Here is a 15,911-nt window from a genome sequence, read left to right on the forward strand (position 1 = left end):
AGGGGCAGGGAGGAGCTGGGGTTGGGTCCCATCTCTGCCAGGGATACCTTGGGCGAGTCACTGCACCTCTCTGGGCCCCAGGATCCCTCATCTGGTTTCGTGTTGGGGAGGCAGGCAGGTTGGGAAGTGCTACTTGGTGAACGCCAGGGGCATCAGCCCAGCAACCCTGCGAGGCACACACGTGTTACCATCCCTCCACCCTTGATTTATTCAGATGAGCCAACATGCTCGGAGTAGGGAGTTCCCTGCCTGAGTCCTGCAGCCATGAGGAAGTACAGCTGCTATTGCAAGTCAGGGTCTGCGAGGTCCCGCAGGGCAGGATGGGTCTTGCTCATCACTGTTCTCCAGCGCCGAGCCCGGATCCATGCGCACAGTAGGTGCTCAGAGAGCTGCTGAGCACCTGGATCAGAGCCTTCACCCCCCCCCCCCCCCCGGGACCCCATGAGTCCATAGCCCCCCGAGATCAGTGGAGCCCGTCCCTGCTCCCTCACAGAGGGAGCCCCTGCTGATGGGAGGGCACAGCTGCTCAGGCCACCAGGTGTGCTGTGCCCACCTGCGCAGCCTCCCCCAAGACAGGCTGACAGGCTGGGGGTCACACTAGCCTCCACTCAAACCCCAGGTCGACCCAGGCTGGTTTGTGACCTTGGACGAGGCATTCCTCCACCAGAGCCTGGTTTCTTCGGGACACTGATCCCTGCACTGCCTGCATCCCATCCCAGGAAGCCACTGCGAGGCCTGGGGAGCCGGGTGTGGGATGGGTGGGTGGGAAGGAGAGGGATGGTCCAGGTGGGCCACACTCCAGGCACCTGCCAACCATCTTTCCAGGGACAAGAAACACCTGTCGTTTGAACTACCTACTCACACTGAATGCGAGGATCCCCACCCGAGTGACCCTTGGACGAAAACCCTGTAACTGGGCCATCTGAGCTGGGCCCTCCAAACGCTCCCCAGGGGCTGGCTGTCCCAAGGCCCCCCCCTCGCCTCTGCCCACCCCATGGGACTGCCCAGACCCGGGGGGAACTCGGACGGCACCAGGTCCAGTCCTGGCCTTTAAGACAGGGCACCTGAGGCCGGTGTCCAGAGGGACCTGCTCCAAGTCCCCACTGAGTTCGCTCCTGAGCCCCTGCCTGGGGCCAGCCCCGGGCTGGATGTGGGTCCCAGGGCTGAGTCTGACCCTGCCCGGACCCCGGGGCTCCCAGCGCTCCAGCCCTGCCTGACCCTCTCTGTTCCCTGCACACACTAGCCCGGGGGCTCGGCTGAGGGGCACCTCCAGCCCTGCCTCCAGGGAAGGGAAGCCCCCCACCCCTGCCCCCGGCCCAGTCCCGTGCCCTCCCCTCCCCTCCCAGCTCTGAAGCCCCAGGTCGCCTTCCCCAAGGCCACTCCCCACCCTGCCCGGCCTCCGCCTGACCCCCTCCACCCTGGCTCGGGAACATCCTAAGGCAGGTCACACACTGACGGTCGGCCCCTCACTCAGGCTGGCACTGCTCCGCTGCCCCCAGTCTCCTTCGGGAGGCCCGCCGGACACGCCCAGGACCCCTCCCGAGGGTGGGAAGCCCCCCCACTCTGCCTGGAGCTGCGGCCTCTGCTGTGGTTTCTCCCCTCCGGGAGGGAAAGACTCGGCGGCGGGTTTGGACCGACTCCCGGTCATCCTCTGTGTGCTCCCCAAAGGCCGGCGCCATGGGCCCTGCCGCTTCAGCCCTGATCCGCAGCCGTGGGTGAGGGGGCCACGGGGGTCACGGGAGGACGGCCCCCCAGGAAGGAGCAGGGCAGAATTTAGGGGCACCCCACTTGGGGACTTGAGGTTGAAGGGGCTCAGTTCTGGGGGCCCAGGGCCAGGAAGCTTCCAAGGGAGCGCTTCTCAGGTCTGATGGGGGATGTGTCTGGCCTGTGCCTGTGAAGTGACCACGGGCCTGGGCCTGAGTCCACCTCCATGCGGGGCAGGAGGACAGCACCTCCTCACAGGGTTCACAGGGTACAGGAGAAAGGCCCGTGTGTGGGGGCTTTATGCAGAGCCTCCCACATATTAAGTGCCCAGAGAGTGGATGCCAGCTGATTCCTAATGCAGAAACCAAACTCTCAGCCTCCGGACTATTCATGTTGATTAATATGTTTTATTTGTCCCGTTGATGTATATTTAAAAAAAATTTAAATTTAGTCGCCAATGCTTGAATAATTCAGTTTAACGTAAACTTCTTCCAACCTCTCTGTAAGAACGGGCACCTGGCCACCTTTCCACGTGGCAACATTCCACTGGGCCTCTGGATGGAGCGTGGGATCCCTGGTTTACCACAGTCCCCACCACTCCCTATTGTCCACCAGCCCCAAGTTTGGGGATCCTGGTCCAGCCTCACCTCTGTGGGTCACTGCCCTCCGGTGGCGCCTGGTGCCCACTTGGCCTCCCTCGTGGCACCCTCTGACCCACAGCCCCACTATGTGAACCTCCTTGCTGGGGGGATCTTTGGTATAATTACATTGGATTTGGGTTGGCCAGTGATGGATCTGAAATTATTATCTCATATGGTGGAAAAAAGTTTAAGATTTTAACTGCTGGCACCAGAAACCCACTGAGGGAGAGAAGCATCTTTTTTGAAGACTTTGGTGACCGTTGCTTAGGGTAGAGGTGGGAGCCCAGAGTTTGCAGGTGTCTGATGCCAGCATCCGGAGGGGAGTTGCTTCCATGAGAAAGGGGGGAATTGGTTGTTTTGTTTCTGAAGAAGAGGCATAGAGAGGAGGAAAAGGAGAGAGAGTGAGAGAGAAATGATGACAAAGGATGGGGCAGGGCGAGGCCAGGTGGCCTCATGGCCAGGTCAGGGTGGCCAAAGACTATTTTGGGAACAGTGATGTGCCTTCCAAGGTCTGTCATAGGTATGTCTCCTCTCCTCCCACCTGGGGTCTGTTCGCTGCTGCGTTGTTAGGACAAGGTTTTTTGTGGAACTTAGAACATTGATGTGAGGGTGGCCTGGACTGTCTGGCGGCCCGTCTGGGAAGGAGGTGCCAGCAGCCAGGAGGGTGTTAGAACGGGACTCCCGGGACCTGGGGAAGTGCCTGGGGTGTCCAGAGATGGTGGCATTGGGGGTGGCTGGAGGAGGTGTGGAAGCGGGATAAACCATTTTGCTAGGAACTTGGTGGATAGAGAAGCCCCAGTCAATGTCTGTCAAAACAAACATGGTCGCAGGTTTCCAGGATGAGACAGACTCGGGTGCTAAAAGGGAAACATCTCCGAGCCTGGGTAACGGCTGAGCCGCTGGTTTATTTTGAGCTACCGGCGGTTGGAATGCCCAGGGCCGGGGCCGCGATGACCCGGGGGGCCCCGGCTCAGGCTCGGGGCACGGAGACGGTGCACAGCAGGCCCGCCAGGAGAGCCAGGCCCAGCGCGGCCACGACGGCCAGCGCCGCGTCCCACCAGGGCCCCGGGTCGGCCCAGGTCGCCCGCAGGATCCAGCCGCAGCTGCCCAGCTCGGAGCCGCTGAGCTGCCCGAGCGCGCGGCCGGAGGCGGGGCCGGGGCCGGCACAGCGCACGCGCAGCAGCTCCGCTGGCGCGCGGTCCTCCAGCCAAAGGCGCAGGTACGTGACGCCGCAGTCGCAGCGCCAGGGGTTGTGCGCCACGTCGAGGCTCTGCAGCTGCGGCAGGTGGTCGAAGGCTCCCGGGGGCACTGAGCGCAGGCTGTTGTTGGCCAGCAGGAGGTGGCGCGTGTGTGCCGGGAGGGCGGGCATCACCGCAAGTCCCCGGCCCCCGCAGTCCACCAGCAGCCCCATGGTTTCCAGGGCGCGGCAGGCGCACGCGGCGGGGCAGTTCTCGGAGGCCTCGGCGGCCGCCCAGATCAAGAGCAGGGCAGCCCAGATGGACATCGGGCAGGACGGGCTGCGGGGACAGTGGCCGTGAGGTCCTGGCGGCCTGCACCCGACCCAAGGGCTGGTGGCACCCGACCGGACAAGGGACCACTCACCTCCCTCTCCGGCCGGGCTGTCTCCTCCGTGAAATGGGTGCTGGGATCAAGGAAGTGAAGCGTGCGGGGTCCAGGCCGGTTGACCCTCCCCGGATGGTCAGCAGGCAGGACCGTGACGGCTGCTGCGGTGGGAGCACGGAGCGGGCTTAGTCCTTCCTTGGGAAGAGGAAGGACCCTCCCGTCGTCTGGCAGAGACCCAGCCTCTACTCCACGGTGGGGGGAGCAGATGCCTGCTAAAGAATCCCAGGCCTGGTCCCGCCCCCGCCCCGAGGCCGGGGAGGGCCTCCCAGGCTGCTCCCAACACCCACCCTCAAGCCTTGGTCTGGCAGATGGTGTGCACGCCACAGACCACACCTCGGCCCACGGATTCCAAGTAGCTTGGCCCCAGCGGAGTGAACTCTCACAAGCGGTCTCTGGTGTGGAAGGCAGCTGGTTGAGGATGCTGACGGGGGAATAGGGAAGGGGACCCGGAAGGGGCTGAGCCTGGAAAGCTGTTGATGGAGGCTCATGCTTGGAGTTGGGAAATTGAGGCCCAGAGACGGAGAGTGACTTGTGCAGGGCTGCCCAGCGCTCCACGTCAGAGACCACATTGGCATTCAAGCCTCTGCTTTCTGCCTGGTTCAGTGCCCCTCCAGGACTCAGTGCGGGCTGTTTCCCCTCGCGAAGACAAGCTTCCGATGAACGTTTGTTGAGTAAACCAATGAATCTTGACTCAGCCAAGGACCTGGTGTCTCAGGGCGAACGCCTGCCCGTGCCCCCCACCCCCCAGGAGGGACAGAAGCGGGACTTGCCTGCCGGCCTCCTCTCTCCCTGCCCGGCCTGGTCCCACCGCCTCCACTGCCAGGGGCCCACACAGCGGGAGGTGGTGCCGGGGAGATGAGGGCCGCTTACCTTTCAGGCCTGCTGGCGGGGCGCCCCTTTCCCGGCCTGAGCTGTCCTGGCTGAGGCCACAGTGATCGCTCTGTGTGGGGCAGCCCTTGCCCGAGCAGAAGGAAGGAAATGGTGAAGACAGCCTGGCTTATCCCTGGGTGCAGCCCCCAGAGGGCCTATCTCCAGAGGCGGGGGCCCTGGGGGTCGCAGGGACTTGCGCACAGAACCGCAGGTCAAGCCCAGTTTCTGGAAGGGTGCGGTGCCTCTCACTGCACCGCCAGTGCCCCATGATCCTCAGCGTGCGGGAGAACCAAGGGGGGCCCCGGTCCCAGAAGGTGTGCAAGGCTTCCAGGAGGAGGGTGCCGTTGCATCTTCAGCGCCTTTCAACACTTTCTGACCCTTCTTTTTGACAAAGAGCTGCATCAATCAGTCTCAGGCTAGAAGTCAAGGCCATAGTCGTATGTGCATTGTATTTATTTCTATAGCGACATTCTACTCTGGGGAGTGACATCAGCTTCCCATCTATGCTAGTGATATAAAGTTCTCTATAAAAGATAAATGTATCTTTAATTATATTTTAACGTTACAAAATATTAATTAAAATCAAGCTGAACAGTGAAATATTACAAAGAATTATATTGGAAAATTAAAACATTAATGTATGCTTTTGATTAGAAGTTATGAAAATGTCAGCAGTATGAAATATTTAGTCAATAAGGGATTTGCAGAGATGGCAAAAGTTGCACCCGTGGCGGGGTGGGGGGACTGAGGTGTGGGAACCCCTGGGGTATAGCAATGCTTTGGGAACAGGGAGAAGGGGTTCTAGCAACCAGAGGGGCCCAGGAGAGGAGCCCAGAGCGCGGGGCTGCTGAGGAGAGGGACCCCTGGCCATCCCCCATGGCTGTGGCCAGTGTCAGCCAAGGACGTGTCTCGGGCCCCCAGTGCGGACTGTTGTAAACCCTCTAAAACTCAGAGGGTTCGGGGCTGGAGAGCGAAACTGAGGCCCAGAGCTGCCATGCTGCCAGCTGAGGGGACACTGGACCGTGAACAGGACCAGGTATCACCCCAGCAGGAGGGAGGGAGCCCGCACCCTCTCCAGCTGATCCTTGTTCTTAAAACAGGGTCGTTGCACCGGAGGGCACGGCGCTGGGCAGGAGAAATCAAAGTCAGGGGGCTGAGGGCGCTTTACCCCCGGCACCCCAGACCCACAGGAATGTTCCTCACGTTCAGGACAGGCAGCGGGTGTTGGCCCTGCGACTCCCAGGCTGTTCCTGACCTGACCTCATCTGGTCGGGCCCACGCTCTCTCCTCCTCTGGGGCCTCTGAGGTTTCCTTCTTATTTTCAACACGTACAACTTAAAACCACAAAAAGCGACACAAATAAGAAATCGTTTTCATTGTGGAAAACCTGAACTCGGCGGATGAGCGGAAGAAGATTATAAAAATTGTCCTCGCCGCAACAGTGAGAGGCCCGCGTACGGCAAAAAAAAATTGTCCTCAACCCCAATATCCAGCAAGACTACCTTTTCTTTCTGTCCTGTGAGTATTGTTTTCCTACCCAAACAGGGCCACGCAGGGTCCACGGCCTTGGGGAACCTGCTTTCGCGCCTGTGGATACAGCCTCAGGTCACCAGCATTCACGTGGCTCCACTCTGGACGCATCTTCTATGTGGGGATCCTGGGCATGCAGGGCTCGCCTGCTCTCCTTATCTCCCCGCAACAGGCGTTTGTGGGGACGGGGCTGGGGGCAGCCTCTGGGCTTCCGGAGGGGACACCCGCTTCCAGGGCTGCCTGAGCTGGCCGGCCTGGCTGACCACACGGTTCCCCAGAGGGGAGGCTGAGGCATTCCTGCTCCGGTCTCTCAGGCTCCTTGCTAGGTCCCTCCCTCCCTCTCTCCCTTCCTGCCTGTGGAGGCCCCTCTCTCTGGCTCCTTCTGTCTGTAAACGTGCTCAGGCCTCCTTTATTCTGGAAAAATCCTATGTGCGTGTGCGTGTGTGTGTGCGCGCACAGGCCTCCACGTCCTGCCTTCCCACCTGCTCCAGCGCAAGGGTCTCCTGCTCCTGTAGGAATCCCCAGGAACGGCCCCCACCATCCCACAGCCTGATCCCTGGACCCAGAGAATCTGGTGCAACCTCAGGGCTGTGTTTCATGGGACGGCTGACCCCGAAAGAGGGAGGTTTTCCAGGAGGCCTGAGCTGAACGTGGGAGCCCTTAGATGCAGACAGCCTTCTGCGGCTGGTGCAGAAGAGGAAGCGAGAGACGCAGCACAAGGGGACGTTGTTGCGGTCTCCTCTTCGTCGGCAGGGCTTGGTTACAGCAGCAAGAGAAGATCAACACAAAGGCCGACTCTGCTCTTGAGCTCTGAACTCTGCCCCCTTCACCGGTTCAAGGTCATGGCTGCTGCAGCGAGCCCACTCCCACCGCCCTTCCTGCTTCACTGGACCCTTCCCATCAGATTACAGATGCCTAGAACCCGGCGCTTCTGGAAAGCCCACCCCCTAAGTCCACATCTTCCTCCAAATGCCTCTGCTTTCTCTGCCTCTTCCACAGCATTTTGCAGGACCTACATTTTGCGTGCAGTTATGAAATGTCTCCTCCCACTGGATGCGAACTTCAGAAGGGTACCCGCTGTTTAGGACACACCAGTGCCTGGCACAGAGCAGGTGTAACAAGCCTCTGTCAGCCTTGGGGACCATGTCTCCGCTGGTTCCAGCCAATCCGCTTCTCTCTAGGACGGCTGTCTCCTGGGTGCCGGGCTCCGCCTCTGGTGACAGAGGTTTGACCTCATCTTCAGTGTTCTCAGGTTAAAATCAGCTCCTCAGCAGGGTCCTCCCTGGCTTCCTCTCCAGCTTGCCCTGTCATTGCCTTGTAACCGGAAGCTTCATAGCAGGCCATCCTCGTTCCCTCTCCCCACCACAGGCCGTTCTCTTTCTGGAGCCCACCCCTAAACTCCACCTGGCACTCTCCATCCTTTCAGATCCACCTAGGGCATGACCTCTTCCAGGAAGCTCTCCTGGACCGCTCCCCCAGTAGAGTAAGTGGTGCTGCTGTTTGCTGTGTGTCTGCCCGCGAGCCCAGCAGCTCCGGGGGACCATGGTGGCCACACGGGAAGTGTCCTGGGCGCTGTTCACAGAGCAGGTGCGACTGAAAGTTGGGCAGGGCTCTTAGGCGGTTTCAGGCGGTAAGTGCCTAAGAAATAATGAGAAACACAAGGGGCAGAGCCCCCTTTCCCCTGCCCTGCCCTGGAAGCGGAGCCTTAGTCCGTTCACTGTGTTATAAGGGAGGACGCTGAGGAGGACCCTTATCCTGCGGGCCCAGGACCCTTCACTATCCCCCCGAAGCAATTCTTCCTTCTCGCAGAAGCAGAAACCCTGCTTGTGAGTCTGAGTGATCATCACCTAGACACATCACACCTGTAACCTGCCCCCACGGGTTCGCTGGAACCCTCGCACCTCCTCCAGGCCTCCTGGAGCCTAAAAAAGATGTTTCCCTGAGTTGTTTCGCAGGAACTGGGAGTCATCTGTGTCCAGTTTGAGCTCGAGCCGGTTAAGACTGGTTAGGACCACCGACCCTCCAACTGGGCCTGCGCGAGTGTCCGCTCCCTGACCTTTGACATCAGAGGATCCGCACTCCACCCTCCGAAGATGTTAATGAGGCCTTTTTCTGAGCATGCGTCCCATTAAGAAGCCTGGCGCGGAAGGATCGCAGCGCACCTTTTTCTACTGTCCAATCACCGCTCCCTCCTCCGCAGCCTCAGCTTCATCCCATAGATACCCCAGCCCCTCGCCTTCCGGGAGGGGGATTTGAGGTTTGCTCTCCCGTCTTCTCCCTTGGCGGCTCTTGAATAAGCCCTCTCTCTGCTGCAAACCTGGCGTCTCAGCGCACGTGGGCGACTGTCACTTACAGCGTCTTTGCAGACACGCGCCTCCATCAACAGGGCTGTGTGGGGCTGGGCTGCCGGGCTACGCCTGGCTCCCGAGCCCGGTGTGCTTCGCGCCAGCTCTGTGGTCTGGGAGAGTCTCAGCCTGCCTCTGCCTCAGTTTGCTCGTCTGTGAAGTGGGGAGAATGAAGCGTGAGGCTTGAGCGCGGCCGGCGTTGATCGAGGGCTGCTGGGAGCCGGCTTCCTCAGGCGCAGGGGTGGCCTGAAGCCCCTGCGCTGCCCCCCGGAGTCGGAGGGCTTCCGTGTCGGGACGCGGCCTGCAGCCCTGACACGGGCCTCCCCGCGCTGGTCTCCTCAGGCTCAGCAAACACACCCGGTCGGAAGCGAACAACGTCGCCGCATCTTCCGTGAACTTACGTCGTGCTTCCGCCTCTGCAGGGCAGGTAAGGCTGCCGTCTCCGCTAACGTAGAACACACACTTTCCTTCTTAAGGTCATTTACGTAACTTTAAAAAGTGAGCCGATTCTAGGGAAATTGTAGAGTTGGTAGGAGCACAGGTGGTGGGGGGACATGGCACATCCCCAAGGAGGGGACGGAAGCGAGTCAAAACCTCCCCCACAACGCCCCAACCTGCTTTGAGCGTTTGGACCCTCTCACCTTCACTCTGAGCCGTCGCCACCTGGTGGTGAGAGTGTGAAACTACAAGATGTTTTCATGGCCGGGGTCGGGGCGGGTGGGAGGGGGGAGGCGATTCCAGGCCAACAGAACGATTTTGTTGCCAGAAGGTGAGAGAGGACAGTAGTTAGAATCTCCTAGAAAACCCGTTTAATGAGGTGCAGACCATTTGAACAACCCCAAAGAAGCCTCTCTAGAAAAAGGGCAAAAGGAGAGTGGTGGACGGGGAGGCTGTTCACAAATATCCCATTCTCCTCTTCCAGAAACACGGCAGGGTTCGTGCCCCGCCCCTGCCCCTACCCTCCTCTGCCCAGCCAGAGCCAGCTGCAGGCCCTGCCACCAGTGCAGCTGCCTAGGGCCCACTCGGAAAGGGCCTGGGCTTGGGGTTTGGTGCTCTGCGGCCACTGTCCCGAAATTCATGATCGTTGTACCTTTGCGTTGTCCTGTCGGTGAAGTCCAGTGGGACAGTGGCGCGTGCACCGGGCACTTGGAGCCTCGGCTGCACAGCCTCCACTTCCTGTCACCTCCCCGACTCCTGGCTGCCTGCCCCCCTGGCCCCCCAGGCCCCCAGGATGCCCTTGGCCAGGGTGTGTTGCGTCGGTCTGCGGCTGGTGGCAGGGGGATCCATCAGGCCTGCGTCTTCCCCCAGTATCTCCGTGCCCTTGAGAGCTCCTTCAGCCGGCTCTGTGTCTGGGGTGCGGGGAGCAGGGTTGATCCTCCTTCTAACCTGCTGGTTATTGCTGTCAGGCCTCCGAAGGTTACTAATATACCTAAACACCTGCCAGAACACTCCCAAATCACCCTGTGTGCTGAGGAAGCATGGCTTTTCACTAGGAAATGTATTTGTTATCTCTTGCTGCTGCCTAACACATTATTCCCCAAACTAGCAGCTTGAGACAGTAACACGCATTCATTGATGAGCTCAGTTGCTGTGGGTCAAGCCCTAGGGAGTGGCTTAGCTGGGCAGGTCTGGTTCTGGATACTGCAGTCAGGACCTCAGCTGGGGCTACGCTCATCTAAAGACATGACCTGGGCTGGAGGACACGCTTCTGAGATGTGAGCTGGACCGTTGGCTGGAGGCCTTGGTTCCTTGCTGGCTATTGACAGAGGACGCTGATGTCCTGTCACATGGCCTTTTCCACAGGGTGCCTGGGTATCCTCTTGACATGGGGAGCGAGCAGGCTGCCCAGGCTTTTCACGCCCTGGTGTCCGAGAGCACCCCGGCAATTCCGCCGTTCTCTGTTAGAAGTGAGTCACGGGACTTCCCCGGTGGCGCAGTGGTAAAGAATCCGCCTGCCAATGCAGGGACCACGGGTTCGAGCCCTGGTCCGGGAAGATCCCACGTGCCGCGGAGCAACTAAGCCCGTGCGTCACAACTACTGAGCCTGCGCTCTAGAGCCCGTGAGCCACAACTACTGAGCCCACGTGCCACAATTACTGAAGCCCGCGTGCCTAGAGCCCGTGCTCCACAGCAAGACAAGCCACCACAGTGAGAAGCCCGTGCAGTGCAACAAAGAGTAGCCCCCGCTCGCCGCAACTAGAGAAAGCCCATGCGTAGCAACGAAGACCCAATGCAGCCAAAAATAAATAAAATAAATTAAAAAAAATAAAAAATGAGTCGCTAAGTCTAGCTCACACTCAAAGGGAAGAGAATTTGGCTTTATATCTCAAAGGAGACTTTGTAGACATTTTAACAGGAAATTTTCAAATTCAAATATCAATCGTTGCAAGGCCTCTGTCAGGAAAACTCTACAGCTTTATTGAGAGGCCCTGTGAAGGGATAATTGGTTAATGGAGCTCCCAGGAGCCTCAAGTGACAGGAAACTTCCAGGTCCAGGTTGTGACTGATTTTCAGGCCCTGTTTTTGGTGAGAGTTTCTCAGGAATTGTGCACTTTGCTGCTTCTGACGGAAGGAAGCCCTGTTTCCCGTGATGTCAGCCCCCCGGGCTCCACATTTCCCCCCTGGAGACATCACCCCAGTCTTCAGCTCAGCAAAGGTGGGCCCCACCTTTCTGTGAAACTGTACCCTTTGACTCCCTTTCCTGTCAGTGACCTCAGACCTTGGTGCCCAGTGAAGGCCCTGCCTGTTTATCACGGTGACAGGGTGGTTAAGTGGTCATGAGTGTGGGCTTGGGTCGGCCAGCCCGGGGCCTGAATCCTGGCTCGATGGCTGGGCTGCATGGCTGTGGGCATGGCCCCAAATCAGCATCCTTGTCAGTCAGGGTGGAGGTGGGAGGAAACCCCACGCCTGGCTTCTGTCGGTCACAGACCCAGGTCTTTCTCCAGACAAGTCCGTGGTCTTCTCAGGATCCGTTGCCCTGAGGCCTTGGGCCAGGCTTCGCTGGGCTGTGAGCGGCAGCCTGACCTTGGGCCAGGGCAGAGCATCAGAAAGGTGCTTAGATCACATCCAAGTTCAAGGTCTGGGATTGAGGGGGTCCCAGCCTCCCCCCCTGCCCCCGCTGGGTAAAAGGGAAGGTCACCAGGCTGCAGGCCGGCAAGGCTAAGGGTCCAGGAGGCACCTGACGCCAGGGCTGACTCTGCCCAAAGGTGGCTGAGGGACCTCCTGTGCCCATTCTCCCTTTCTCCTTTTTTTAATAGACAGTACTTTGTAGATCAGTTTTAGGTTCACAGCAAAACTGAGTGGAAAGTACAGAGTTCCCCTTTATCCCCACAGACTCCCCCACTAATGTGGTGCATTTGTTACACCTGATGAACTTACAGCATCACCCAGAATCCATAGTTTACATGAGGGTTCATGCTTGGGGTTGTACCTTCTATGGGCTTTGACCAATGTATATCTGGCATTATTGTATCGTACGGCGTATCTTTACTGCCCTAAATTCCTCTGTGCCTCACCTGTTTATCCCTCCCTCCTCACCCAGGCCTTGGCAACCACTGATCTTTTCACCGTCTCCATAGTTTTTCCATTTCCAGAATGTTATATAGTTGGAATCCTACAGTTTGTAGCCTTTTTACATGGGCTTCTTTCACATAATAATATGCACTTAAGGTTCCTCTGTGTCCTTTCACGGCTTGAGAGTTCATTTCTTTCCAGCACTGAATCATATCCCATTGTCTGAATGGACCACGGTTTATTTATCCATCACCTACTGAAGGACATCGTGGTCACTTCCAAGATTTGGCAGCTGTGAATAAAGCTGCTGTAAACATCTGTGTGCAGGTTTTTGTGTGGGCATCGCTTTTCAGCTGATTTGGGTAAATGCTAAGGAGCACAATTGCTGGATCATGTGGTAAGAATATGTTTAGTTTTTAAGAAATTGCCAAACTGTCTTCCAAAGTGGTTCTACGGCTTGTGGCTTTCCTGCCAGCGTACTGGCATTCCCTCAGCAACGCGGGCATGAGAGTTCCTGTTGCTCCACATCCTTGTCAGCACTTGGTGCTGTCGATGTTTTGGATTTTGGCCATCCTAACAGGCGTGCAGTGGTAGCTCATAGTTTTAATTTGCATTTCCCTGATGACATATGTCGAACATCTCTTCATCTGCATATTTGCCATCTCTGTATCTTCTTTGGTGGTTTGTCTGTTCAGGGTCTTTGCCCATTAAAAAAAAAAATCAGGTGGTTTTCTTATTATTGAGTTTAAGAGTTCTTTGTATATTTTGGATAATAGTCCTTTATCACGTGTGTCTTTTGCGAATATTTTCCCCCAATCTGTGGCTTGTCTTGTGGCTTATTCTCTTGACAGTGTCCTTCTCAGAGAAGAAATTTTTAATTTTAACAAAGTCCAGCTTATCAACCATTTTCGATGGATCATGCCTTTGTTGTATTTAAAAAAATCATAGCCATACTCGCGGTCATCTAGATTTTCTCCTGTGTTGTATTCTAGGGGTTTTAAAGTTCTTCATTTTACATTTAGATCTATGATCCACTTCGAGTTAATTTTTATGAAGGGTGTAAGGTCTGTGTCTAATTTTTAAAAAATTATTGGAGTATAGTGGATTTACAATGTTGTGTTAGTTTCAGGTGTACAGCAAAGTGAATCTGTGATACATACATATATATCCACTCTTTTTTAGAGTCTTTTCCCATATAGGCCATTACAGAGTATTGAGTAGAGTTCTCTGTGCTCTGCAGTAGGTTCTTATGAGATATCTATTTTATATATAGTAGTGTGTATATTGTCAGTCCCAATCTCCCATTTTATCCCTACCCCGCCTTACCCTCTGGTAAGCATAATTTACATCTGTAACACTGTATTTCTGTTATGTAGATAAGTTCATTTGTACCATTTTTTTTTAGATTCCGCATATAAGGGGTATCACGTGACATTTGTCTTTCTCTGTCTGACTTACTTAACTCAGTATGACAATCTCTAGGTCCGTCTGTGTTGCTGCAAGTGGCATTATTTCAGTCTTTTTTATGGCTGAGTAATATACCATGGTATCTGTGTACCACGTCTTCTTTATCCATTCCTCTGTTGACGGACATTTAGGTTGCTTCCATGTCTTGACTCTTGTAATTAGTGCTGCAGTGAACACTGGGGTGCATGTATCTTTTCGAATTATGGTTTTCTCTGTATATATGCCCAGGAGTGGGATTACTGGATCATATGGTAGTTCTGTTTTTAGTTTTCTGAGGAACCTCCATACTGGTTTCCATAGTGGCTGCACCAATTTACATTCCCACCAACAGTGTAGGAGGGTTCCCTTTTCTCCACACCCTCTCCAGCAGTTGTTATTTGTAGACTTTTTTTTAAAATTTATTTTTATCTTTGGCTGTGTTGGGTCTTCGTTTCTGTGCGAGCGCTTTCTCTAGTTGTGGCAACCGGGGGCCACTCTTCATTGTGGTGCGCGGGCCTCTCACTATCTTGCCGTCTCTTGTTGCGGAGCACAGGCTCCAGACGCGCAGGCTCAGTAGTTGTGCCTCATGGGCCTAGTTGCTCCGCGGCATGTGGGATCTTCCCAGACCAGGGCTCGAACCTGTGTCCCCTGCATTAGCAGGCAGACCCTCAACCACTGTGCCACCAGGGAAGCCCCCTATTTGTAGACTTTTTAATGATGGCCATTCTGACCAGTGTGAGGTAGTCCAATTCCACTGTCTTGATGACTGTAGTTTTGTAGTGAGTCTTGAAGTCTGATACTGCCAGTCTTTCAAGTTTGTTCTTCTCTCTCAATATTGAGTTGGCAACTCTGGGTCTTTGGCCTCTCCATATAAACTTTAGAATCAGATGGTCAATACCCACAAAATAACTTGCTGGAATTTTGATCAGAAATGCATTGAATGGAGAGATCAACTTGAAGAACTGACATCTTGATAATATTGAGTCTTCCTGTCCATGAACATGGAATATACCTCCATTTATTTCATTAAAAAAAATAAATTTATTTATTTTTTTATTTTATTTTATTTATTTTTTGTTTAGTTTTGGCTGTGTTGGGTCTTCTTTGTTGCTGCATGGGGGCTACTCTTCGTTGCGGTGCACGGGTTCCAGGCGCGTGGGCTTCTGTAGTTGTGGCACGTGGGCTCAGTAGTTGTGGCTCACGGGGTCTAGAGCACAGGCTCAGTAGTTGCGGCGCACAGGCTTAGTTGCTCCGCAGCATGTGGGATCCTCCCAGACCAGGGATCGAACCTGTGTCCCCTGCATTGGCAGGTGGATTCTTAACCACTGTGCCACCAGGGAAGCCCTCCATTTATTTCTTTAATTTATTTTATTGGAGTTTTCTAATTTTCCTCATATAGATCTTATACACATTTGTTAGATTCATATCTAAGTGTTTCATTTTTGAGGGTGCTAATGTAAATGGCATTGTGTTTTGATTTCAAATTTCACTTGTTTGTTGCTGGTATTAGAAAAACATTGACTTTTGTATATTAACCTTGTATCCTGCAATCTTACTATAGTTGCTTTTTAATTCCCTTTTTCATTGATTTTTTTGGATTTCTATGTAGATGATCATGTCATCTGCAAATGAAGGCAGTTTTGTTTCTTCCTTCCTAATCTTTATTGCCTTTTGCCTTAGTCACAAGATGCTATACACTGGGGGGCTTAAACAACAAGTATATTTATTTCTCACAGTTCTGGAGGATGGGAGTCTGACATCAGGGTGCCAGCATGGTCAGGTTTTTGGCTGGGCCCTCCTCCTGGTTTACAGATGGCCCCTTTTCTCATCGTAGCCTCACATGATGGAGACACAGAGAGAGGAAGCGTGTTCCATGTCCGTTCTCATAAGGGCACTAATCATCCTGAGGGCTGCACTCTTGTGACCTAATCATCTCCCAAAGGTCTCATCTTCCAATACCATCACTTTGGAGATGAGGGTTTCAACATGTGTTGGGATACAGATATTCAGTACATAGCACCTTTTATTTCCTTTTCTTGTCTTTTGCATTAGCTAGGACTTCCAGTAAGATGTTGAAGATGAATGCTGAGAGGGACATCTTGCCTTGTTCCTGGTCTTGGTGGGAGTGTCTGGTTTCTCACCGTTAAATGTGATGTTCACTGTAGGTTTTCTGTAGATGTTCTTTATCAGATTGAGGAAGTTCCCCTCTATTCCTAGTTTGCTGACAGTTGTTTTTCTA

General features: G+C 55.1%; 1 protein-coding gene across 4 annotated transcripts; it reads right to left on the minus strand.

The window, feature by feature from the left end:
• Positions 1–2,091: 2,091 nt before the first annotated feature.
• GP9 (glycoprotein IX platelet) lies at positions 2,092–5,441 on the minus strand. 4 transcript variants are annotated; one of them, XM_032648369.1, is made up of 4 exons: positions 4,839–5,441; positions 4,256–4,360; positions 3,948–4,069; positions 2,092–3,862 (listed from the first exon to the last, which is right to left on the minus strand). In XM_032648369.1, exon 4 carries the CDS (start codon positions 3,847–3,849, stop codon positions 3,316–3,318), a length of 534 nt encoding a protein of 177 aa, XP_032504260.1. In that variant the 5' UTR covers positions 3,850–3,862; positions 3,948–4,069; positions 4,256–4,360; positions 4,839–5,441; the 3' UTR covers positions 2,092–3,315. The 4 variants fall into 4 exon arrangements, with proteins under 4 accessions (XP_032504260.1, XP_032504262.1, XP_032504261.1 ...); XM_032648371.1 differs by having other exon boundaries at positions 4,256–4,389; positions 4,839–4,965; XM_032648370.1 differs by lacking the exon at positions 4,256–4,360.
• Positions 5,442–15,911: the final 10,470 nt, after the last annotated feature.

This window comes from Phocoena sinus, chromosome 11 (assembly GCF_008692025.1).
Source record: "Phocoena sinus isolate mPhoSin1 chromosome 11, mPhoSin1.pri, whole genome shotgun sequence".
Classification (NCBI taxonomy): Eukaryota; Metazoa; Chordata; class Mammalia; order Artiodactyla; family Phocoenidae; genus Phocoena; species Phocoena sinus.

What these genes read in the sequence shown, in the direction of transcription:
- GP9 (XM_032648368.1), bottom strand. Translation starts at nt 4,543, where the DNA reads ATGCCAATGTGGTCTCTGACGTGGAGCGCTGGGCAGCCCTGCACAAGT. An exon ending in TGCCAGACCAAGGCTTGAGG is followed by an intron (nt 4,070 to 4,255) that starts GTGGGTGTTGGG and finishes CTCCCACCGCAG; the next exon opens with CAGCCGTCACGGTCCTGCCT. An exon ending in CAGCCCGGCCGGAGAGGGAG is followed by an intron (nt 3,863 to 3,947) that starts GTGAGTGGTCCC and finishes CTGTCCCCGCAG; the next exon opens with CCCGTCCTGCCCGATGTCCA.